The sequence below is a fragment of the Lepidothrix coronata genome, unplaced genomic scaffold, assembly GCF_001604755.1.
Source record: "Lepidothrix coronata isolate B3197 unplaced genomic scaffold, Lepidothrix_coronata-1.0 Scaffold174, whole genome shotgun sequence".
In the NCBI taxonomy this organism is placed as follows: domain Eukaryota; kingdom Metazoa; phylum Chordata; class Aves; order Passeriformes; family Pipridae; genus Lepidothrix; species Lepidothrix coronata.
Window position 1 is genome coordinate 1,406,059 of NW_016690354.1, and position 24,934 is coordinate 1,430,992.

At 43.9% G+C, this 24,934-nt stretch overlaps 1 protein-coding gene across 1 annotated transcript; it reads left to right on the plus strand.

The window, feature by feature from the left end:
- Positions 1-4,435: 4,435 nt before the first annotated feature.
- LOC108504728 (C-type lectin domain family 4 member E-like) lies at positions 4,436-8,030 on the plus strand. The gene is made up of 6 exons (XM_017830075.1): positions 4,436-4,472; positions 5,386-5,481; positions 5,932-6,024; positions 7,063-7,214; positions 7,466-7,596; positions 7,871-8,030. The coding sequence occupies exons 1-6, from the start codon at positions 4,436-4,438 to the stop codon at positions 8,028-8,030; spliced, it is 669 nt and encodes a 222-aa protein (XP_017685564.1).
- Positions 8,031-24,934: the final 16,904 nt, after the last annotated feature.

Consider the following 24,934-nt stretch of genomic DNA (forward strand, 5'->3'; position numbering starts at 1 on the left):
CTTCTCTGGTCTGAACAGTTCTAACATGCTGAACCTCTTCTCATATGAAGATCTAACCAGAAGATGCTTCATTTGCCTTTCCAACAGGAGAGAACAATCCCCATGCCTTTGATGACTCCATAGAACAGGCCATATTCCCATTCTGTCTTGGACACAGTCACTCTGTGTCATGTTATCGCTACCAGTGCAAGGCTGGATATGCTGCACAGTGGGCCGAGAATGCTTTCAAAAATGTTGCTATCACATACTGGCTGAACAGATGCCCTGGAATGAAAGCAAGGACACAGGTTCACACATGGTGGGGATCAATACAGAAGTAAATCAGGTAAGTGGGAATCTTCCCATGGGAGTCTTATAAACAAATCCTCAAATCGTCCAGTGTTTGCTCTCCTGAAGACTCTGGTTGTGATTCTGGATTTTACCCTCCTACCTCCTCACAGGATCTTGAATTCCAACATCACATAGTCACCACAGACAAGCTTGCCCCCAACCTTTACATCCCAAACAGCTCTTCCTCGTTGGTAAGTGTGAGATCCAGCAGAGCACATCTCCTTGTCGTTGGATCCTCCGTAACCTGGGTCAGGAAGTTATGGTAAGGACGCTCCAGAATCCTTCTGCATTGTTTGTACTTTACAGCTGAAAACAGAGCTCAGAAACTGTAGCACAAGCTGCTAAGCCTGACAGCTGCCTCTGTGAGCTGCCCTTACACACACACTGCTGGGGCTCAGGGCTGTGGAGCTGGTTTTCATTCTGTGTGAGTGCAAAGCAACCAGGCACATTGGAATCCCTCTCCCTGTGGGATTATTTCTCTCTTCCGGTATTGTCACACCGTGGTAGCACTTCTTCTGGGTTTTCTACCTTTCTCTTTTTAGTATTTCCTTCTGGGCTACTTGCCTTTGTTTGACTAGTGCAAAGTCTTTCCCTTCAAATCATTCTGAATTCAAGAAAACTGGAAAGCAGGACTTCCTAGGGAATTCAAGTGGATGGAGAAATTGCCATCAACCCCTGAGAAAGAGAGAACTAGATTCAGCAAGTTCATTTCTGAACATGAGCATACTTGCTGTTTGTTGGTCCTTGGAACCCTCTGAAGCATTCTCCATCCTGCTTCAGGTGGCTGGTTGCTTCTAAACTTAGGCACCTTCAGTGCTCCCAGCAGGTAATTGGCTCTGTTTCTGCCTCCTGAGTAGGAGTTCCAACTGATTTACTGTGTGGTATAGTTTGGCAAAAAAGCCGATGAAGTTTTATCTTCCTGCTTGTGGCTCCCAGTTCTCAGATCCTGAGTATCTCCAAGGGAGGTGTCATTCTATGTCTTTTCCTAGAAGCTTGAGTGACTGCAACATTTTCCATAGGTCATGTCCCATTGACCGTGTATATATCCATGCCATGCTTGTTGACTTTTGTCTATACTTCCAGAGTCAGTGAAAGTAGATTCAGAGTTCTCCAGGGCCTCTTTTAGGAGGGCATTCCTTATGATCAAATAGCACTGCCTTCAGTGCTTCAGGCTCACGGCTTCCTGGCAATTCAGTCCTGCCAGGTGCCACCCTGTTGTTCCAGCACACTGATCTGACATATAGACTTGTGAAGTGAAAATATCAAGGGTCACTCATGAAGTTCTTCCTGACCGGAACAGATAGAATGCCACGGCCCGAGGGAAAAGGGAATAGGGACGTGACACTACACAAAGGGTTCTGACACAGTAGAAGGTCAGGGTGTAATGGCCAGTTTATTAGGGAAAACAAGGATTTATATAAGGTTTGGGTAAGGGGAGGTTCAATAACTGGGGTGGAGCATGGGATTGACAACTCAGGGTGAAACAAGATAGGAGAATAAGGAAAAGATGGGTGGAACTTAGGAGTATCCAGGGGAAAGGACCAATGGGAACTCACTCTGCACTGCGGCACTCATCAGCCAAGCAGTGAGAGGTGAGCGGGAAAACCAGGGAAGAACAAGGGAGTAAACAACTTTTGGCGGGAAAAACCTGAGGGCAAGTCCAGACAAGCCCTGGGCAATACAAACCAAGGGGAATTAACATGGGAGTACATTGAACATGGTAATACACTGGTAATAAACTGTTGAATAACGTGAAAGTCTGTGGATTAATAGTCCTTTCAGGCCCCATACAAGTCCCTCCAGGCCTTAAATCTCTCCCAATCGCTTGGGTGATCCTCCTCAATAGAAAACCACAGAGAATCTTTCCTTAGACAACTGAGGAAAGATGTACAGGAAGATTGAGGTCACTGATCCACTTTCTCCCCAAGCATGCTGCCCGTGTTTATGGAACAGGAAAGAGAAATAAATTGCTGGCGGTTTGGAAATGTTGCACTGGTTCCAGAGCCTTCCACTGAAGGTAATCTCTCCCATCCATGGTCCCAGCTACCTGGCACCAGGACTACTGAAGAATTTCTTTGCAGGCCAGTGCACAGTTTGGTTACTATCACCATTTTGAGAGTCTTCATTTCCAAGTTAGTCACCTGAATGCTCTGAGAACAGCTGTTTGATTTCCTGGGAAGAGCAGTTTGGTTTGTGATGCTGAAAAAAAGTCCTTTGCTGTCCCTCTGTTTTAGAGCTTTTGCACACACCCGAGTGAATTCTTGTGAGGATGTTTGAACAGACCTTCATGTTGGTCAAATGGCCTGCATAGCAGCAGGTGATAAAACAGGAATGTAAGTGCAAACAGCTGTGTGAATTGAATACCTGAAACTAATTGAAGGGGCACTTGCCCCAAAACCACTGTGATTAAAGTAGAACAGGACCACCAGGTTAACAGTAATTGGGGAATTAGCAAAAGGCTGCTGAGAAAGAGAAGAATCAGTCTGAAAACAAAGTTTAGAAGAAACAAAAACATTTTTAACACAAAGGAGACAGAGAAATGGGAAGGAAGTGGCAGCTGCCACCAGGCTGTTCTATAACTTTGCAGTATCTCTCTGTAACAGAGCACCCTCACTGTGGATGCCGTGGGCATCCTGCACTGTGGCAGTCAGGGCTGCAGCAGGTACAGACTCACAACTGCAGTGTGCGTACGTGACTCTGTGCTGTCCCACCGGCCTGTTGGTCAGTGGGCTGTAGGAAGTGGTGTGCATACACACAAACCCAGCAGAAAGCGTGTAGGACTAGGGGAACCCTGCTTCCAGAAAAGGGGATGTGCAGCTGTGCTTCCTGTGGTGGTGGTGGGAGACTGGAGGTTGCAAAAATTGTTGTGCAAATGTGTTTTTCTAGAGGGGTTAGAGCTTTTGGACATTGGTTATGTAAAGGTGTTTAGAAATATAGGGTCCACCCCTGCCTGAAGCCTGGTGTGCACAAAAAGCATGTTCAGAGGATATCTTCTACATACAGTTTAGGCTTGTCCTCACTTGTAACCCGTTCTGTGCCCTAATCTTTTGATGCTTCAGCTGATATCCCTCTGTTACTGCTATTACCTACCCCATTCCTTACTGCACCCATGCATGCCCCTTCACAGGGAGAAACCAGCTGATGGAACAAGGAAGAGCAAAGTCTGGGTACCCATCTGAGTCCATTCAGGGTACAATGAGATCCAGTAGTGATTCTTTATCCTCCAGGTTATCTTTAGGGACACTGTCATGCAGGATTTTCATTCAAGTCACCTTGAGCAGTGCTAGAACCACCATGTATGGTTGTTCCTTTTGTAGTCATGACCAAGTCAAAACACCACTTCCTTCCCATTTCTCTGTCTCCTCTGTGTTAAAAATGTTTTTGTTTCTTCTAAACTTTATTTTCAGACCGATTCTCCTCTTTCTCAGAAGCACGGGGATTCTGGCATTGTCTAGTGATCCTTTCTAACCTCCAGCTCCACAATGACAGGTCATATGCAGCCTCTCATTTCAAAGCTCCATCCTCTTTCCCTGAGCAGTTAGTTAAAAATAATGTTGGCAACTTCTTTGTTGTGCTCTGGGTTACTGGGCTCGGGCTTCGTATGGGCACTGCTGAGGATGAGTCACAGATATGCTTTCTTGCCGTTTTTGGACTTCCTTTTGCAGGATGTTGTGAGTGGGTTTAACCCTTTAGTGGCAAATACCAGCAGAGCTGCCATTTTCACACACATATTCCCTCACCAGGAAAGAGCAAATACCAAAGAGAGAAGGCCAGTGCTATGTCCTGTGAAACTCCTTGAGTATGTGCAAAAGGAGATTGTATGAGCTGAAATGACGGTACTCTTCATCTGTTTTCTTTTACCTCTGTGAGTTTCTCTGTTGCAAGGAGCATCTTGTGAAATGTCCTTGCAGGGAAATGATGAAAATTCCCCAATATCCATGTACAGTGGGGAACACCCAGGATATGGCTTTTTCCCGCACACCAGATTAGAGGCTGTGAAGGCTCCTCACCAGTGTGGGAGCTGCCCTATGTAGTAGGAAGGCTGTGTTTCTGGCCACATTGGTAACGTGGATTCTTGGAGAAGAGTGATACAGTGGTGGAGAGAATGAATTGCCAAGGGAGAGTCAGTCCTGGAACTGCAGGTAACCACGTAGCCTTCCTTTCTGTCCTCCTGTAGAAGAAGGAAGAGGTGGGGGAAATATGGGGCTGGGATGGATAATGGGCATGGTATGGTGGCTGTCCTCATACCAGGAGAAGGGGCTTAGGACAAGGGCAGTGCAACAGATGAGGGAACTGGGGAGTGCCTGGGCTGGGAGAATGACCTTTATCCTAGAGCCAGGGGGAATGAAAGCCCAGGCAGACTATGGTCTGCCATTCCTTTCAGTGTTTTTTTGTGTAACTGATGGGACTGAAGAGTGCTATCCTACTATCATTACCCTGGTAAAACAATCTGCATCAAGCTGAGCACAGGTCACTGCTCCCATCTCTGGTGTCAATACGGAGGACCAAGCAAGGCTGTTCCAAGAGCTTCTGAGTGCCTTTTTTCCCTTTAGAAACAATAATTTCTGTGTGTCTGGCTGTGCAAACACTGAGCTGGAGAGTCAGTCCTTTGGGTGAATATATGCTATTGCATAAAGGGGCTTGTGGTATAGAGCCAAAATAAAAGCAGCGGAGGAAAAGAAGGTTGAAAGTGAGATGAAGAGGAGAGAGGTACAGAAAGAGCTTTCAGTGAAAACGGGGGTAACAAGGAAGATGAGTTGAGGAAAAAGGATGTCTGATAGCATAAAGAAGGAGTGAAGTTTGGGCAGAATATAACCAGGTCTTGTGACAACCAGCAAAACAAGAAAGCAGCTTCAGGGCAGCCCCTGTGTTACTCTGCTCTGTGGGTCTGACCCACGGCTACTGACAGGCAGCAGGACTTGCTTACAGCACCTGTGAAGCTCCCCAGTCCTTGGAACAAGGGTACCAGCACGGTGCTGGGTTACAGAGCCATCTGGGTTATGCTGCCCCTGACTCTGGGCTGGGAGATTCCCACTCTTGCTTTGTGTTTTTCAGCCCCAGCAGAAGAGAGAAGCTGCTCCTGGCTGAACCCCTGGGTTTTCCTTATTTCTGTCCTTGTCATCAAAACTGCCTTTGTGACCGTCTGTCTTGGTGGGTTCCAGGGTCTCTTACTTCCCCTGGGATGAAGGGATCATTTCATGGCCTTTGTCAAATGGAAAACAATATCTCAATCTCTCTGCCAACAGACAAGTGCCATTTACCAAAACAGCCCTTTCCACCTTTATTAAGCCTATCCCACAACTTACTTTTCCCTTTCCTGGCCCCATTCTCAAAGAATGTCTAAGCTGGATTTGTCAGTTGTGAAAATGAGTCTCTCAGCCAGCGGAGGTGAGACAAGCTCATCTGAGGGAGGGGCTGACTGGTAGTGGGAGAAATGGCCTGCTGTTTCTCACCTCTTTGTTCAATACAGATTTCAGAGCTTGGTCATGTAACAGTCTCTGTGGGAGCTCTAAGCCAGAAGGTGGAGGATGGGACAGGTTGCCTATGAATGAGGAGGAAAGGATGACAGTAGCACTTTCATTCTTGTTCCTCTCTTCCCAGTTGTATTACTTCATGGAGGCTATGGCCAATACAAGACTCTACTCCAGAACTCTACGGAGTGGCACTGCATTCCCAAGATTTCTGCAGACAAAAGTGAGTGATGTTGAGACCCTCCTAAGAAGCACAAAGTACTTCACCAACATTTACTCTAGTGTCACTCAGCCTTTGAGGTTGGGAATGTCATTGTCAGAACTGAATTGTTTTAAGGAAGGAAGATGTGGATTTGAGGGAAGAAGATGCTGTATTGCACAATTTTACTTAGGATGCCATGAAAACATGTTCTGGGCCAGTGGAAGAGGGTGGGTTGTTCCATACCTTCATTCTGCTCACACAACCCCTCAACTGTTAGTCTGGTTCACTAATCTAGCTGCAAATGCTTCATCCTTTTGTCCAGGTTTGTTCAGCTCCATCCTTTCTGGCTCCTTCCTGTTGACACAGGCATCACAGTCAGTGAGCAGGACAGAGATTTGAGGATGTTGTCAAGTGTTCAGAGTAGTTGGAGAGCTGGGCTGTAATCACGCATGAAGTGATGGCAATATCAAGTGCTAGAATGCCTGCAGTGGAAGTTCCGAAACTCAGGTCAGAAATTTAGTCTCATGTAGCCTCATGCTTTGTGAGAATATATCTGTTGCTTTTTAATCCATCATGTGACTTTCTGGCTATAAGCTGGATCTCTAGGATAACCTGACTGTTTAAGGAACTGACTGTGGTGGCAGCAAGGCTGTCAGAGCAGTTTACTGTATATATCTGCCAATCTGCATGACTTGAGAGCTTGGACAATACTTCTCTGATGGAAGAGTTCTCATAGGAGTGCAAGCCAACTACTTCCCATCTTGCTTCCTCAGGAAGGGTAAGGCAGAAGCCATGTCTCTCACCAAACAGAGGTTGCATGGACATGGCAGAACAGCTAGAGAAAGGGAAAGGGTCTTCAGGTAGGGGGCTTGTGACAGGAGTCTGTCAGGATGTTGACAGCTTTACTTGTTGGAGTGCTGAAAAGAGCATTTACCTCTGTCCAGACCAAAGGTGTGGTTCAAACCACACCCCTCCTCCCAACACTTGGGAACCTACACTGAACTCACAGAGATGAAGGACAACACACCTTGTCTAAAAGCAGGATTTTTTTCCCCACAGTGGAAGGCTGGATGTGCTGCCCGAAGCGCTGGAGAAGGTTTCAAAACAGCTGCTATTTTCTGTCCCTTGATACGATGTCCTGGGCTGGGAGTGAACAGAACTGCACTGGGATGGGCTCCCACCTGGTGGTGATCAACAGCAGGGAAGAGCAGGTACGTGCACAAGGCTCAGAGGGGCAGAGCAGCCATAGACACAGTGCTGGGTCCTGGAGGGGACTCAGAGCCCCTCCTTGTCCTACAGGGGAGGGGGCATTGTTCAGTCTGCACCCTGCAGAGGAGAGGGGATGTCCTATCTGCACCCCTGCAGCACCAGGTCCCCTCTGTCATGAGCCCCACTCCACAGGGACTCCTGATTACTCCCTCTGCTCCATCCTGCACCTCATGGACAATGTACTTTTTTCCAGGAGTTCCTCTTCAATTTGGCAAAAGAAAAAGTTACTAACACCTATGAAACAAAATACTACATAGGCTTAACTTCTTACCAAAATGGGCAATGGCAGTGGGTGGATCAGACTCCATATGAGAAGATAGCCACGTGAGTATCCTGGTGAAGTGGTGAAAGTTCCGTAATTCACTTCTCCTCAGTCCAAGTGACCAATACACTGTCTAAGGCAGGTATGTATCGGATAGGGTTTTCTGTCTTCAACTGCCCTGTAAGTCAGAAAACTTGACTAGTTTTCTAGTCAAAACTATGGCTTCTGATTCTTATCACAGTAACCTTCCCTTTCTCTTCCATAACTGTTTGAGGTGACTTCACTTCCACTGTCAGGCATACTAGTGTATTTCTAACAGAGGAACTTTTTTTTCAGGTTCTGGAAACCTGGAGAACCCAATTTACTCTTTGCAGAAAGATGTGCTGCAATTCATGTCAAGGGAAACAGAGACTCCAACACTTACAGCAACTGGAATAACATTCTTTGCTTCACAAGTTGCTATCGTATTTGTGAAATGGCAGTCAAATTTGTCTGAAGAAGGAAGCTCCACTTTGGATGAAGGATCCAAGGGAGTATCCTTGAGAAAGGCCAGCTCATGAAAGCTGATGAAAACTCAACCTGAGCTTGTACAAATACTTTATCTTGCAGTGTAGAATGAGCAAGCTTGTCATAAAGTCCTAGATCTGAAGGACCTCAGTTCCCATCCTGTGTGTCTGCATCTCTTTCCAATCCGGAGATCAATCCTAGATGAAATAGCTCAGGCTGATATCAAGGACTTACTGTGCCCCTTTTCACTCTCCTCCTTCACAGATGAGGGTCCTGATTCTTCAGTACTTTCCTTGACTCCTTGTACAGTCAACATCTCGATGTGGAAAAGGTCATCTCTGTTTCATGAAAGGATACTGGTTCTTCAAATCACTGGAGCAGAATTTGAAAGAGGAGGATTCAGTGGGGTGTTCTTGTCCCTCCTCTGAAGGGAAAAATTATTTATGGCTTATCTTTAATGTTTCCTTCTTCCTTGAATATATTCTGTGTTGATGCATTAGAAAAAAACCCGTATTAATAAATGTTAATTCTACTCTTTGCATGAGGATGTCATCTGAGTGACATGTCCCAGATTCCCACAACCCAGCCTCCTTGCATGGAGGTTTTAACTTTTTAGTATGTTTGGCACCTGTAGATGAGAATATTACTGTGAGTGTGCTGGTCATGCCAGGAGTATGACCCAGTGTTCATCTGCAGAGCCTGCAGAGAATCACATGTGAGAGCAACAGAGCAGGCTGGGTCATTTTCAGTGCCAACCATTGTTTGACCAGGATGTAACAGAAGGGAAATGGATTTTGGAGATTCTGCTGAGATGTGTGGCAGGATGAGGCATGACAATGAAGGGGAGAGAAAGAAATTAAATATAACAAGAAGTATAAAAGCCAGAGTCCCCCAAGGAAGGATTTCTAATGCGAAAAAAGGGTAGAAGACCCCTATCAGAGGCATCGCTGCAAATCAGACACAGAGAAGTCTTGAGCAAGTGCTCTGCTTCCCTCAAATTTTCCAAATCTCTGTCAGTATATTCCTCTCTTTTTGTCAATGATATCCATGCTCTTTGAAGAGCTGGTACTTTCCACCTTGGGACTAAAAATGCATCCTGAAAAATCAAGTTGGGGTGATTTTTTTCCCCCATCAAACATCTGAATACAAATTTGTGTAATTTCTACCTGAAATAGTGTATTTCTCAGGTTTCTGGTTTAGCCATTGGACCAAAAGCTAGGCTATTGCAAGATCTTGGCCTCCTACTTTCTAAAGATCCTGTGATACTTTCACAATGGAGAAAACTTTTTTGTCTTGTCCAACATCACAGCAAACAAAACTATTGCAATGAACTTCTGTTTTGTGTGACTTCTCTTTTTTATTTCCCCAAATCAGTTCTGGAAATCACAACAGCACAGTTTCAAGAAAGAAAAAGGGGCAGATAAGACACACAGAGTGACCAATGTTTTGCAAGGGCTTTTAGGGACAGCTGCAGTTCTGGCTCTTGGAAGGTGGTATGGGACAGAGCAAAACCTACACCAGGAGATTGGTTTGCAAGAAAATGTTACTTGCTAGACACAGTCTCCACGCCCAAATTTGGAACACAAAATTTTTCTTGACATGTCATGACAAAAGATGGATTTTGCAGAATCGCTGAAGGGAGGTTCCTGAACCCCTCTTTGATACAGATTTGTCTGAAAGAGGTACCTTTCTTCAACATATGAGAATCAGTCTTTACCTCTCAAGTCTGTCTTAATTCAGGAGGTAGCAGATGTCATAGCAGGAGGCAGAGGTGAAGATATACTGTCAGGTACAGCACTTTCAGAAAGCTTCAGAAGGACAGTCCTGCATACTGAACCAGGAGGCTGGGTGGAAAGGACAAAATGTTTATCAGATTAATGTACTTCATGATGACACCTGCAGTCCCTCTTTTCAGGTGCACATCCTGGCCACATCCCAACTGCCTGTCAGAACAAGATGTGGATGCTCATGACTCCTTGGCAAATTAATTTTTACTTTGGAAAGGAACTCAGGTCTGAGGGAAGGAGCCACAGTAACCTTCATTTCTGAGAATACATACACCATAGGGTGTATGTATCCTGACTGCAGCAAAAAAATTCTGTTGTGGTTCAAACTTGAGCTAGCTTCTGCTTTTCCTCAAGAAATTTCATGATGCCCAGTCTTTGAGATGTTGCCTTCAGCTGGAAAAACATCATAGAGTCCATCCATCATTAGGACAGCCTGGGAATATACCTCATTCCCCCGCACACTGCTTCTTTCTGCAGAAGAAAGCAGTTCTCCCCACTTCCTCAGTCCTACGCTGCAAGTCTCAGAAATTTCCCAGTGGGAATCTTGTTGTGGGGGAGGTGATGGTGTACCCAGCTAGTTTTGTCCCACCTGCTCAGATTACAGCTCTGGTAGAAAGGGAGATTGGTTTCCTTTCTGCTGCTGGCAAACACTATGCCCACTGATGGCATCATCAGCAAGAGATGGAAAGAAAAGGCCAGGCATTGCTAGGGAGAGAGAGAAACAAGAGTGGGAAAGAAATAGTACTGCATTCTGTTTTCAGAAAACATCTGATAAAAATGCGTATAACATATGAGCCGGAATATTTCTTCTAAGTTATTGCATCCTAAGTGCAATCACACAACACCTACAGGATGGACAAGGGACCAGACCCAGCCAGCACAGGTTTAGGAAGGGCAGGTCCTGTCTGACCAACCTGATCTCCTTTTATGATCAGGTGACCTGCCTGGTGGATGAGGGGAAGGCTGTGGATGTGTCTATCTGGACTTCAGCAAAGCCTTTGACACCGTCTCCCACATCATACTCCTGAAAAAGCTGGCAGCTCACAGCTTGGACAGGGGCACTCTGTGCTGGGTTAGGAACTGGCTGGAGGGCCAGGCCCAGAGAGTGGTGGTGAACGGGGCTGTATCCAGTTGGCGGCCGGACACTAGTGGTGTCCCCCAGGGATCAGTGTTGGGCCCGGTTCTGTTTAATATCTTTATTGATGATCTGCATGAGGGGATTGAGTGTACCATTAGTAAATTTGCAGATGACACCAAGCTAGGGGGGAATGTTGATCTGCTGGAAGGCAGGAGGACTCTTCAGAGGGACCTGGACAGGCTGGAGAGTTGGTCTGATTTCAGTAGGATGAGGTTCAACAAGACCAAGTGCCACATCCTCCACTTTGGCCACAACAACCCCCTGCAGCGCTACAGGCTAGGGACAAAGTTGCTGGAGAGCAGCCAGGCAGAAAAGGACCTAGGGGTTATGATTGACAGGAAGCTGAACATGAGCCAGCAGTGTGCCCAGGTGGCCAAGAAGGTCAATGTTATCCTGGCCTGGATCAGGAACAGTGTGGCCAGCAGGACCAGGGAAGTGACTCTGCCCCTGTACTTAGTCCTGGGGAGGCCACACTTTGAGTACTGCCCAGGGAGGTGGTGGATTCACCATCCCTGGAGGTTTTTAAGATGAGACTGGATGTGGCACTTAGTGCCATGGTCTAGTAACCATGGCGGTGTTGGATCAAGGGTTGGACTTGATGATCTCAGAGGTCTTTTCCAACCCTGTTCATTCTACGATTCTGGTACAGCTAATAAAGAAGACATTCATTGTGCCCATAGATGGCATTAAGCAAGAGAAGAGAAGACCAGTGCAGGTGCCAACACCTGTCTCACAGGATCACATGGAAGAGGGGTGGTCGTGGTGCAGGGTCTACCACAGTAACAATATATTCACCTTCTTAAAAAATTCCCTATTGCCCTGGAGAGCACTGACATGTGCTGGCTTACCTTCCTTCTCTGTTGCTGAGAGACGTGACACCAAAACCTCTGGGAGATCAGAGCAGTTAATACTGACAATGACTGGGCAGTGGACATGTAAAGCAGTCAGTGTTGATGTCTCCTCTGGTCAGGCTTATTAATTTAATCTGTACACTGCGCATGCTACTCCCTATATGTCTAGTTCTGACAGCCAATTCTTCCTTATAGGATACACCAGACTTTCTCTAATAAATGATCATCCTTGCCAAGCCAAAATTGAAATGTATGAGGTTTTCATGACAGATGTTATTTTTTATAAGGACTTTTCTATAAAAATTTCCTCCAGGGGTGCCTGTTGTTTTTTTTTTAGACAAAGCAGAGAATTATCCCCCTCCTCTTCCTCTTTTCATGTTTTATCTCACCTCAGATTCTTTCATGTTCCTTTACAACATTTATTTCTCCGCTTCTTTATGCTTCTTTGTACTCCTGCTGTCTTTCATACTGTTTTCCCCTTTACTCCTTTTTTTCTCTTTTAAATTTTGTTTCCTTTTACCTTTTCTTGCTAGACCACAGATGAGGACCATACAATGTTGTTTGGGGGAAATAAAAGAGAGGAATGTCATTTAAAGGAGTTCTGACACTGGAAACACATCTGTTCTGTCTTTTAAAATTTGGTGTTTCTGAAACCATTTCCTAAGCAAACTTGTGTAAGGTATTAGTAGTAAACCAGGTACTGTTGGCCTTGCAGTTTCTTGTTATCCAAGAGATCTCCAAATCCCTCTTCATCTGTTTAGTTCATGCTGCTTCCCCATTGTTTATCTCACATGTTGTCTAAGACAAATCCTGTGACTTTAGCTTTTATGTCTCTACCTGGTTACAAGTAAATACAAACACTTCTTTGCTTTTATATTCAATCAGTCTACATACACCTGAGCACGTTTTTTTACTTTCTGCTTTTTAATTATAAATCATTTATCTTGACATACTTTTGGATCTCCTGGTTTCCTGGAATTGCTTCAGCTGATTGTGAGGTCCAGCACTTCTCTTGCTCACAGCAAGTCACCTACCACTCTGTCAGCGTCACTGTCATTTACTTTCACTGGAGGGTAATGGACACACGCAGGGGAGAATGAGCGGTGGGAAGGCTGTTGTGGTGAGGGATGAACTGCATGATGTGAGACTCTGAAGTCTCACACTGTGAGGGTGTCCCACACAGCAGGAACATTTCTACCATTCTGTAACCTCAGGGCTTGATCTCTGCCATACCTCTGCACACCCTGGTCCTCCGCACTGCCCATATTGTCCCACATCACCAGCTTCTCTCCAGGAAGGAACTGGAGAGGAAAAGAGACAAAGATAAGCTAATATGTGCCCTAGCAGATAAAAAGGTAATGTTAGGAGTTCTTGGTTTTGCAAATTAAATTGGATTCTAAACTCAGCTGCCAAAGGCCATTGTGTGGCATCCAGCAAGAACAGAGCAAGAGAATCGGACTATGGTGGAAAGAGCACGTGAGATAAGCACTTTTTTTCTTCTGTAAGGGGATCTCTTGATCACACAGTCAGCTGATACATAGTCATATATCTCAAAGCAACCATGAAGGTCTGATCTGAGTGGCCAAGGAATCCTGAGGATGGAAAAGCACAGTGCCAAAACAATGCATTTTCTTTGGAAGACAGTTGCTCCGTATGGTGCTTTCTTGTTAACAGTTTTTATACTGTGAGGGTACAAAATGAAGCTGTCCTGCTATTTGGTACCTTTGATGGACCCTAGAGCACTTTAGGCAAGATTGCACATCTGGAGGTATTTAGTCCTACACATCTCTAGCAGCAGGGCTATCTTCAAGGCTACGTGAAGTTATTCAGGTCCTTTTCCTGCTGAGTTTGGATAGTCTCAGGGATGGAGATCCTACAGTCCCTCTGGCCATGTGATCCAGTTCTACGCCACTCTCAGAGGATAATTTGGGTTTTGTACCTAATCCAACTTTCCCTGGCAGCAGTGCACGAAACTGCTTTTGCTGCTCTTCAGCATACTGACTCAGTGGGATGTGAAGGAATGTATAGGTTAATGAGCTTGTGGAGAAGGGACACCCATATCCTGAGCCTTCTCAGCTCCATTTACATGAAGCCATGAATACATATTTCCTGAGTGTTCAAATCTGTTCACCATATTACAAAAGAGAAAAATATAAAAAAATAAACTATCTTTTTCTCTCTCTAGCCCAAGCAAATGTGGGAGAAATCCACTGCAGATTAGAGTTCAAGGGTCCTTTTCTTCCACTTCAGCAAGTCAGTTAGTTCAGACTTTTACAATGCTACTTGCTCCGAGGCTCCAAATTAGAACCACTGGATAAAGCCATTTACAGCTGTGGGCAATTATAAGGCTCAAAGCAATGACCTAAGATACAATTAAATTTAATTTCCAAACTAAAATGAAATAGTTGGATCCTTGCAGCTCTTCCAAGAAGGACTATGAGTCTCTAGGGAGAATAAGGGTATATATTTTGACTGGGAAAGGAAAAGGGTCTACAGTGCAGGAGTGGGGGCACTGCCAGAGGTATATGAGGGGCCCAGAGTTAAAGCAGCAAGTAGTCCACAAGGCAGAGCTCTCCTGGAATAGAGAAAGCAGGAAGGCAGATGTTTGCAAGGGCCTTTGACCAAAGGGCTGGCGTGCCTTCCCCCTGAGCTGGAGGCTGCTGCCCCACAGCCCTGCCTGGAGCGCTGCGGCCACGGCTGCCCTGCAGGGCTGCGGCTCACCTGAGCTTTCACGTGAGAGATGGGGAGGAGGTGGCAGGGCCTGAGTGGGATGTACTTGGCAGGAGCCGTAGAGGGGGGAGGCGCTGGAAGACAGGAGGAGGGGAAGGGAGCAGGGAGAGGGCTTGTGAGACCTGCAGCTGAGGCGAGACGGGGAAGGAAGGCAGGGGTGGAGGCAGCTGAACATTTGCTTCTGTCGCTTTCCTCCACCCTTTCTCAGTACCATCCTGCCCTGGGCCATAAGCCTGTGCCATGGGAGTGTAAAGGGCCACTCGTGGCACGACTGCTGGTGCAGCTCAGGTGCTCACCAGGACTGCTGGGCAGCTGTGCCACATGGGGAACAGCTGCAACCTTGTGACATGAGCTATGAGGTAGAAAGTTTCTCCCACAGCTCATGAGCTTGAGGAGGTAGCTTTTCAAAGCTGCAGCAACAAAACACTGCTGCTTCACATTGCCAAGTTACCCCAAAGCAGTCTCGCCTGCTCAGCAGGAACTTTGGTTATTCCAATGTATTCAGAGAGGATAATCACAGAACCTCTCCCACCCATTCAAGGCTAAAGCAAACTATGTTTGACAAAACCAGTCTTAAGGCTGGTGCCTCACTCCCCCTCCCCATTATCTTCTGCATTTATTACAATTTCAGTATATTGTAAGTTATATATGTAAGTTACATATGTAAGTTACATATGTAAGTTATTCAGTGACCCACTAATATGCCCAGATTTTTTCCTCCCTGCCATTTCCCATCAATAAGCTCTTACCTTACCAAAGAAGCTCTTGATAAGGAGTTCAAAATAGTTCTTTGCTTTAAAATTTCGTCCTATGTCCTATACTATAGTCTTCAATGACATCTGACTATTTTCAGGTAATATTTGTACACTCTGTACCAACAATGCACATTTTTGTGGCATCAATGAGGCTTATTAGTGTGAGATCATGATGAAAATGCTAAATGAAATTTGTACCTAGTATAATTCTTCATGCTCTGCTGGTACGCTATGAAGGAAATAGCTCTAACACCTTGGATATAACCACTGATGTGTTAACAATATATTACAGTGTACAAACAGATACAACAATCAAAAAGCCTTTATTAAAGGCACCACAAAACACCAGATGCAAAGAGAGGTTCTAAAGAAACATCAAATAACAGTGTTAAAAGTACCAAATTTGGAAGTATATCCTTTACTGTGGAAAAGGGAGCAAGTTCAATTTTCTGGGATATTTAAAACTAGCTTTATGGAAATTTTTCAAACACTGGCGTTGGGGACATGATAATGCACTATTAGTTTTCAGTTCCTGGGAATCAAATCATCTTTCTCAGCTTAGAATCCCCAGAACTTCAAAACAAAATAGTTGTAGGACTTCACCAGAAGAAAAAAATCATAGCATCATTTGGCTTCAAAGTATAGACTAAAAATTTTCAAGTTCGGGATGGCTGAAGGATTTGGGGGAATCTTCCTGGGTAACGTGCTATTGGATGTGCATGTGAACAACTTGTACTGTTATTAGTGCAGTTCACTTCACTGATTTTGGATTATTCATAGATTTGACATGTGTTTATCTGTGTACAGTGAAAAGAAATGATTGATCCTTATATCTCTTACTTTCCATCTCTTTTGCTGAATAATCTGCTCAGCTATGGCCCATGAGATCAGGACGAGTTGAAGAGAGTCTCTGACTCTGTCACTGCAGTCCACTGTGGTGCATCAATGACCTTAACAGCAAGGTCAAGAATTCCGTAACATTCGCTAGAAAAAGAAAGAACAGCCATAAGACAAGCAGTTGCTTGGCTCAGGATCTTGCAATACACCACAAAAATTGGCTTTTGCTGTAGTCTGTATATTAATATTGGGGAAGTTCAGTGTAGCATTTAAGAAGAGGCCATTGATTTGATTATTTAGATTGGAGATCAAAACAGACCACTGTAAACACACTCCAGTGCTGCTTTCCTGTCATGACATTCAATCCTGTGAGGTGAGGCACCTGCTGTCTCAGGTCCCCAGGCAAAGTGAGTTGCCATGATTTTACATTCACTAAAAGTCTGCAAATTTCCTCTAGCTGAAGATCAAGAAGGTAAGTTCACTGTCTGAACACTCTTTTGCTTCTGACATGATCTAAAGCAGCTGTTTCTCACTACACAGCTACCAACTCTGAAAATAGAGCATGAAGGCAATCCCTTTCAGAACACTAAACACCAATCAAGGCCTTTCCTACACTGCCCATCAAGGTTCTTTTTTAAATGATGGTTCTTATTTCTTGTTGCTGTAGGCATAATTTCACCTGAGTTCTTCTATGTGTTTCTAGCTTTATTATCTCCTAATGTCTCTCTACTTTTTAAAGTTACTTTCTTTCCCCTGTTCCTACTCATGTCCTAATGATCTTAATTAACAAACTTCGCATACTTGAAAACAGAGTATGTCTGGAACAGAGAACTTTTTGGAGATAAGGAAACAGAGGAAGAAAAAAATTGGAAGGGGTTTCTTTGTTTCATAGGTATTAAGACAGCAAATGTTTCCCCTTCTGTGGTTAAAATGACTCCTGTTGGGAGAGGAAGCAGTGGGACCCCAACACAAACAGGCAGACTTGGGAGGGAGCTAAGAACAAACTTGTATCATATGTTCAACGCACGGCCGCTTCTCAGATTAATTATGATACCATACTATTCAGACACCATTTAAAAGTATTGCAGGGCACTGGCTTTATGATAGACAATCACATTTTCATGAGCCAAAACCTGCTTAGGAGATATATTGCTTCATTGGATCATCTGACCAGCTGGGAAATGAAACAAGATGCTGGGAAGGGTTCTGCTTGACTGGATATCCTCAGGCCTTGTGGAAAGGAGTCAAATTCCTCCTCACCAGAGAAGAAAATGTTTCTGCCTGCAGATTCATTTCTGAGCCATCGTCACCTGGGAGCTCAGCATATTTTGGTATTCAGAAAATATGTCAATGAAGTTTCCCCATCCAAAGGCCTCTTGTAGCTATGAATCATAAGAATAGAGACAGTGCCAAATACATGTATGGGAGTTTAGAATTACTCTGCCTGAATTCTTAACAAAATCTTTTACTGAATTCAGTTACTGATCTTTTTGCGGGGTATTTTTCTTTATTTTTTTAATAAGTGTAGCTACTCCACAAATTCTAAATGTCTACTGAAGAACCAGAGTAGCCCTTTAACACCATCAGACTATTTAACAAGCCCATCTTTTTAGTATTCACACAAAACAAAAAATAAAGTATTTATGTAAGTGCTCTTCTTTCTGAAGGGTATGGATGTGTTTACAGGCTTGATCCCTACTTTTTTTTACAGTTGTTACAGTTGTTCAAAACAAGATTGATACAAATGTCAACCCACCTCTGCATGCTTATAAGTATGCATATTTAAAGTATCTTTTAGTACACAGGACTCAATCTCTCAGCACAAAATACTTGCTCCCTGCTTGATGACTCTGAACACTCAATGTTCATACTGTCATTTAATTCTGGGTGTTACTGAATGAAGTATTGCACCAACAAAACTGAAAGACTGGCTTAAATTTATTACTAAAAAATAAAAATAAAAAATTTTCTGTGATCAGAAGTCATGTTTGGTAATACCCAAAAGCTGTGGTTTACTGTTGCATTCTAGACTGGTACATTCCACAGACCAATGACCTTTGCACTGTGCTGAGATCACCAATGATTCCAAAGAAGTACATTTTTTGAGGATCACTTCAAAACTTTTCCCTGCAGCCCTGGGTCTCCTGTGGAAGTGCGCTGTCTCATGGACAGATCAGGACTGACTCATGTCGGTTTGTGGAATCCTATGAGCTGGCACCCAGACCCTGTTGGAGACCAGTAGTCAACAGAGAGACATAATCTGGGGTAGGGATCAAGTGGTTGCAGAAAGTGAGGAAAAGGAAAGAAGCTGCCCTGGATTACAATAATCAGTTTGTAAATCTTTTGCAAGCCTAATTTGTCTGCAGATTACCTGCAGGTGTGCCTCCAGGGCAGCAAATACTTTCTAGTTCCTTTAGTTGTGCTCCATTTTCAAAGTAATCTTGAATCCCCCTCTTTTTAAGTTCTAGTGCAAGTTCATTGTGGGCCTTATTTCTTGGAATGCCCAATGAAGTCCCATCCACACAAACAGACCAGGGATTGCAGGTGGCTTCAGTGGTTGTGAGGAGGAAAATCCCATTCAGATTGCTGCTAATTGTGACCCAGATTACAAGTTGCACTCCAAAGGCCATCGGCTTGGAGGCACAGCACATCTACCATCTCTGTCACTGCCTCCAAATGATGCATGAATGGGTACCCACTACATATCCAACCTCTAGGGAAGGTAAACCACAAACAGTCTTGGTAATCTGTCTGGGTAAACTCATGGGATGAAGCAACACAGTCAGAAAAATACAATTAATTCTCTTTACATTAACTCATACTTTGAGGTGTTTGTCACAAGTGGACACTGCTCATTATGTGCTTCCACCCCCTCTGCTGGAGTATCAAACATATTGAACACAATCTAAGTTGAATGTGTGTATTATACGCCTTTCACTCCTCAGCACTACTCACTGCCAAGAGCAAAAAGGCCAAATTATTTTGCCTCAACTACAGACCTTGCAGATACTCACAGCTATAGGAGTGGAGAAAGGTGTGGAAATTTAAATCTGTCTGTAGAATTTTCTGTTGACAGTGGTGATTTCTTATTTTCAGATCTGGCGAGGAAGATGCTATTGCCAGGACAGTTTGCATCCTTATATAGCCAAATAACTGTGTGGTTTGTGCTGATGAAAATGATTCCAGTTCTCTCTGGAAACTCTGTAATCTAAGTTCTGGCTCTGGAGAAAATACATGGGGTAAAAATGGTGATGATAAAAAAATCATGATAAACAGTAGGTATAAATAAAGTAGAAAAAGAGATTAATTTTCCTGAAGTGCTCCAAAAGAAGCAGCAGATTTTCACCTTGAAGGCAGGGGACTAAAATGTTTAGTTGCAAAATTTTGTGTTAGAGTCCTGAGTGGAACAAAAGGCTTTAATGGCCTTGAGCAGCCCCACCTGGCATTCCACCTACCCCTCTTGTACACAACCCCAGGAGCCACATTTCAGTTCAGCCCTGGGCCATCAGTTCCTGCCTGAGTTATTTTGAGGACATGCCTGCCTCCAACTTTGTCACAGCCATGCCTGTGTCTTGCCACAGACTCTGTTGATCCAGACCCTGATCCATGATCTGACTTCTTCACCTGATTTCAGATGTGCATCATCACGATGAGCCTTCCTGGTAACCACTGGACTATGTCTGACCTTGGTCCCCACCACTGGACCTGACCCTGACCTGAGGATTGATTTCCTTGCTTGATCTCAGACCCGTCTCGTCTCTGAAGACTTATCTAGCAATCTGGACTCTTGGCTGACCATGGATGTTGTGCCAGGTCTGCCCTGTTTGCTTTACTCAGGTGTTGTGGGACGGCCCCCAGCTGGCAAGTCCCTGTCCTGCTGGCCGTGTTACTCCAGCTGGTTCCTGGCCACCTGACCCTCGGGGAGCAGCCAGCCTCCACTGTGCCATGACACTGTCTCCTGTACCAGAAAGCAAAACATGAACTGGGATTTATTTTATTTTGTTTGGGGTAGGCAGATTCTTGTCAATGTTTTTAGTAAGGCAGCTCTTTAGTATTAAATATTATTCTATGGTTCACTTCAGCTTTGGGTAGAACTTGCTCCTGATGGTCACCGTTACTCCTTCACTGTAATTGTCATCATTTCCATTCCAATTTTGCTGTTTTTCATGCTGTTAGTAAAAAATCTTTTTTTTTGTTTTCAGAAGAGACAAACAAACAACATACTCCTTAATATCTTCCATGAGTTCCTCAGTATTGCTGACTACTGTAACCAGCTTTAAAAGTCATGTTTCAGTAGCTTTTCATAGGATTTTACTATCTTTGGTTCTTTTTCCTTTAGTGCTGATTCAATAGGCTCAACAGATTCTTCACTGGTTCCTTATTGCTCCAGAGTAGCCCAGGGAGAATACAGAGCCATTCACATCTCTGAAACGGTGTTACACTCAACTGATTTCAGCAGGTGTGATGGAAGCTGGAAGAGTTTTATGTGTTGGGTTCTACCAGTGTGGCCTCTGGTGGACAGTGCTGTCTGGCACACAGTGAGTATCTGTGCAGAGGGCTGGTTACCTTGAGAGAAGGAGCTGTGTAAATCAATCCAGAAGGATCTGATATGTAATCTGAACACAGTTGTTGCAGAATCACTGACAGATTGCAACTATGTTGTTAGATTCAGAGCCACATGTGGCCAGATGTAATGATCAATTAGTCTGAAAAAACCCTTCTTACATAAAGATATGCTGGGAGGGGTGAGTACTGCATAGAGACACAGCACCTATTTGTCGTGGAATCATGAAACTGCTTGGGTTGAAAGGGACTTTAAAGGTCATCTAGTCCAATCTCCTTGCAGTCAGCAGGGACATCTTCAAACAGATCAGGTTTCTCAGAGCCTGACCTGATCTTGAATGTTTCAAGGGATGAGGCATCTACTACCACTCTGGGCAACATGTGCCAATGTTTACATTCAAGCCAGCCTCTCTTGAGTCAGTCCTACTTGACCAACAGCAGCTACACCACATGAGTTAAGCTGCTAGAGCTGTGGATTATTGACAGAGCGGTGGCCTGGGCAGCTGATGAATTTATCAATTCAAGTGGTAGAAAACACCTCTAGTGCTGCAGTCAAGTAGAGCTGAAAGTACCTGCCAATCCTAATGAGAAAAGTGCAATACTTGAATGAAGATTGACTGAAAATAATGCTGAGGCTTGGCCTTTAGGAGCCTCCTTACCATCCATAACAAACTTCAGTTCCACTGACCTAGAGAATTGTCTTTAAACAACGTATTTCTCAAATGACAGATAGCAAAATGCTGCTTACAATAAACTGTTCCCCTACCATTGTCCCCATTTCTCCACTGATGTAATGGCTATGCCTGCTAACATCAGGGTCTTATTACATAACAGAATGCCTGTGTGTCTGTTACATGCCTTAATTTAAGTTTCAAAATCTCATTTGTCCTGCCTAAAACAACTAGCTGTGTTTCCCTTCTTTCTGTTGCAATTAGCATAAATTGATTCCCAGTAATAAGACACAGTACACATGTCATTTGGTGGCCGGCCTGTTTCCCTTCATTGTGTTTTATCCTCGGATGGTGTCAAATTAGCAGCAGAATATGTTATTTTTGTGTACAAGTGCTTGAAATTCACAAAAGATTCTTTCTCTCTCAAGCAACCTTCTTGAATATGGTGGAATTAATCTGCTGTTTTGAGGATCTGCATGGTCTTATGAGAATGTTACTGCCTTGTGTATTTCCCTTATGAATATTCACCACAGATAATGACAAAATGTCCTAGTTATTATACTTGTCATGAGATATCTGGACATCCGCCACCATGTTTTCTGGCCTTGGAAAAGTTGCTGGAATAGCTGCTGGCCTGGCTATTGCATTCATCATCTTGTTCCAGATGGAAAGCAGACTTTCTGGGTTGTCCATGTGGTGTACGTCAGCAGCTGGTTCTGTCAGGATGATGTTCTGGTGGCCAGCTCAGCCCGGGGGGCCAGGTACTGGCAGATGGTTGACTACCAGGCAGAGATGTCAGTTTCCCCTAATTCAGCATTCAGGTGAAAAAAGGCAACCATTTTAAAAAGAAGTTTTAAGGGTGAAGAAAGATGAGAATCACCATAGCTAAAACCTTTCACATAGCCTCAGAAACAATAAATAATCTAGATGTAACTGTGTTTTACTGAATCATGGGGGGATCCTGGGATTTTGGCACAGGGTCCAGTCCTCTTTGGTGACCCCATTCTGTTGTTGATGCAAGGAATTGATGAAACTCAGTTTTTAATATCAAGCCACTTTAAAGGGGTCTCAGACATGCTTATACTGGGAACCTGGAAAGAGATTAATTCCTAAATGAAAGTCTTATCAATATAATTTCTTCACTGAGAAACGTGAAGCTTTATGCAAAGACATTCCTGGGACTTTACATATTTTGACATTTTCCATTTACATGACCATAAAAAAAACCAAAAAAAACCAAAATGAAAACCAAAACAGGAAAATACAGGCAAGTCATAAATACAGAAATACTTCATTACTGCCCTGCTATAGTTAGGTTTTGGGACCACTTACCTAGCCTGAAGAATGGAGCCTGCAAGCATGCATAGCTTCTTTAATTTTGACTGATATTCGGCCTAATGTGCTCCCCTTTGTCATTATGATATATATGATATATGAGGCCACACCATAGACTAGAGACTATCATGGTTGGGTTTTTTTCAACTTTGAACTTCTTTACCAACGAGGGAGGTTACTTCAGCTCTGCAGAATAGCTGAGGTCATCAGAGTGACAGTCACCAAAAGGTGCTGCAACTTGGACAGGCTTGGGTAGCTCCATTCCAAACTCTGTATGTTCTGTAGCTACCATAGTCAACAAGACATTCTTGTCTCAGCAGGGAAAGGCAACAGAATACTTCCATATGGAACATTACTCTTCACCTCGGCACAGACATGAATCAGATGAAAGTAGCTTAAAAGGATTCAAGGGCAGAGGTTTGGTAGGTACCTGACTTACCCATATACCCTTCCACAGCACAGTGACAGCCACGTTCCTCCCCTCTGAAGCTGCTGCTATTTGACACAACCTTGACCCTCTCTCCTATGTGAGCATTCTGGGACACCTTTAAGCACAGCTGAAAATATACATCTCCATTGCCAGAAATCTCTAAGTTTCTTCCTCTCTTCTACAGTACAAATGAGATTCTTCCGTATTTCCACCCTGTTTCTTCCCTGAGCAGTTTAAGCTGTTGTGCAGCTCACAACTCTCTTAGTTGTTTTAGGTGCTGTGGGAATTTCAGGAAGCTCTGTTTCAAAAAGCAATTTGTTGCGTGTGTGGAAAATTCTTCTTTACGAGGTAGTTTAAGATTAATCACTCGGTTACGCTTTAGTTTTTGTGGGATATTTTCCTCTGTTTCACAGTCACATATGTATGTTTATTTCAAACCATGGGACATTCAAACACACTAATTAATCCCAAACTGGTCATGAGATTGCTTTTGGACCGGTCTAATCCTTGGAGTTAGGAGCTGGATCCCAGTTTAGTACATCCCACACATACTTTCTTTTCATGCTGCAGAAGCAGTAGCAGCTTCTGGCTGATTCTGCGCCTGGCTTTGTATTTTCCAATGAAGAAATGGCAGTAGCTATGCAACCCATCTCTGTAGGTTTCAGGTACATTTTTGAACCCTTACCATGAGCTGGACCATATTCAATTTGTCCTGGTCTTATTACTAGCCAATTTGGTAAGGCTGTATCCCTAATCAATATCCAGCAGAAGTATTTGTTGCATGAACTATTGTGCAAAAGGAACTGTACTTCCTCAAAGAAAAGAGCCATTCCTGTATTCCAGAAGAGTTTTATGTGGGGAATACAGTGGCCCATTGAAACTTCAGTTTGCTCACATAGCTTGTGCTCTCCAGCTTCATCTGACTGTCCAGAATCTCTGCACCTGCAATAGCTTCTTTTCTTTCTTGTGTAGCCTTAGGCTATCAAGTATTAAAACCCTCAGCAATTTTTTTATCCCACTCCTTCTCACAGAACTCCCTGTGCCCCTAGTACTCTACTGCTCTGCAATGGAAATCCAACTTATGCTCTGCTCTGGCAGTAACCAACTCATATTGAATGTTTTCAAGTGTTAGTTCAATCATTCATCCTCTCCAAACACTATTCCCCATCCTCATGAACATTGGTCTTTCCTATTACTAGCACCATTTTACTGTGCAAGGCTGACTTGGAAGAGTCTTTAAGTGCCCAAGTCAGGTGTGTATAGCACTGAACTCCTGAGCAAAGTGGTCAAAAAATCATGTATGTCACTGCCATAGTGCAGACTTCACTTTCTTTCATGCTGAGGTGATGGTTCATCTAACCTACCTTAGAAGTAGGCAAATCCTCTGCGCTCCCTTAGGGGGTGAGTTGCCCTAAAGGGAGCCTTGAGTGAGCAGCTCAAATGGCTAATATTTGGAGGCCAAACCAGAACAGATGAATGCCACTTAATCTATGCTTGGTTTGTGGATTACTTCCTAAAATTGCTGCTGGAGAATCAAAGGCTAAAATAACCAATACAATTAGCACAAATTTCTCTAGTAATCTAACTAAATATTTTGAGAAACACAATGAGCAGAATCTGTTATTAAATCAGCAGCTCCTTTAGTACCACTGAGTTCTTTACTGTCAACAGAAGAAAAAGCCATGTTTGAAAATAATTTGCTGCTAGCAAGAAGGGTTATACAAAAGTAGTTAATGAAATTAACAGTTATTGCTATTTTATTTCACATTTGTCCTTGAAGAGGTATTGTGCCTCAG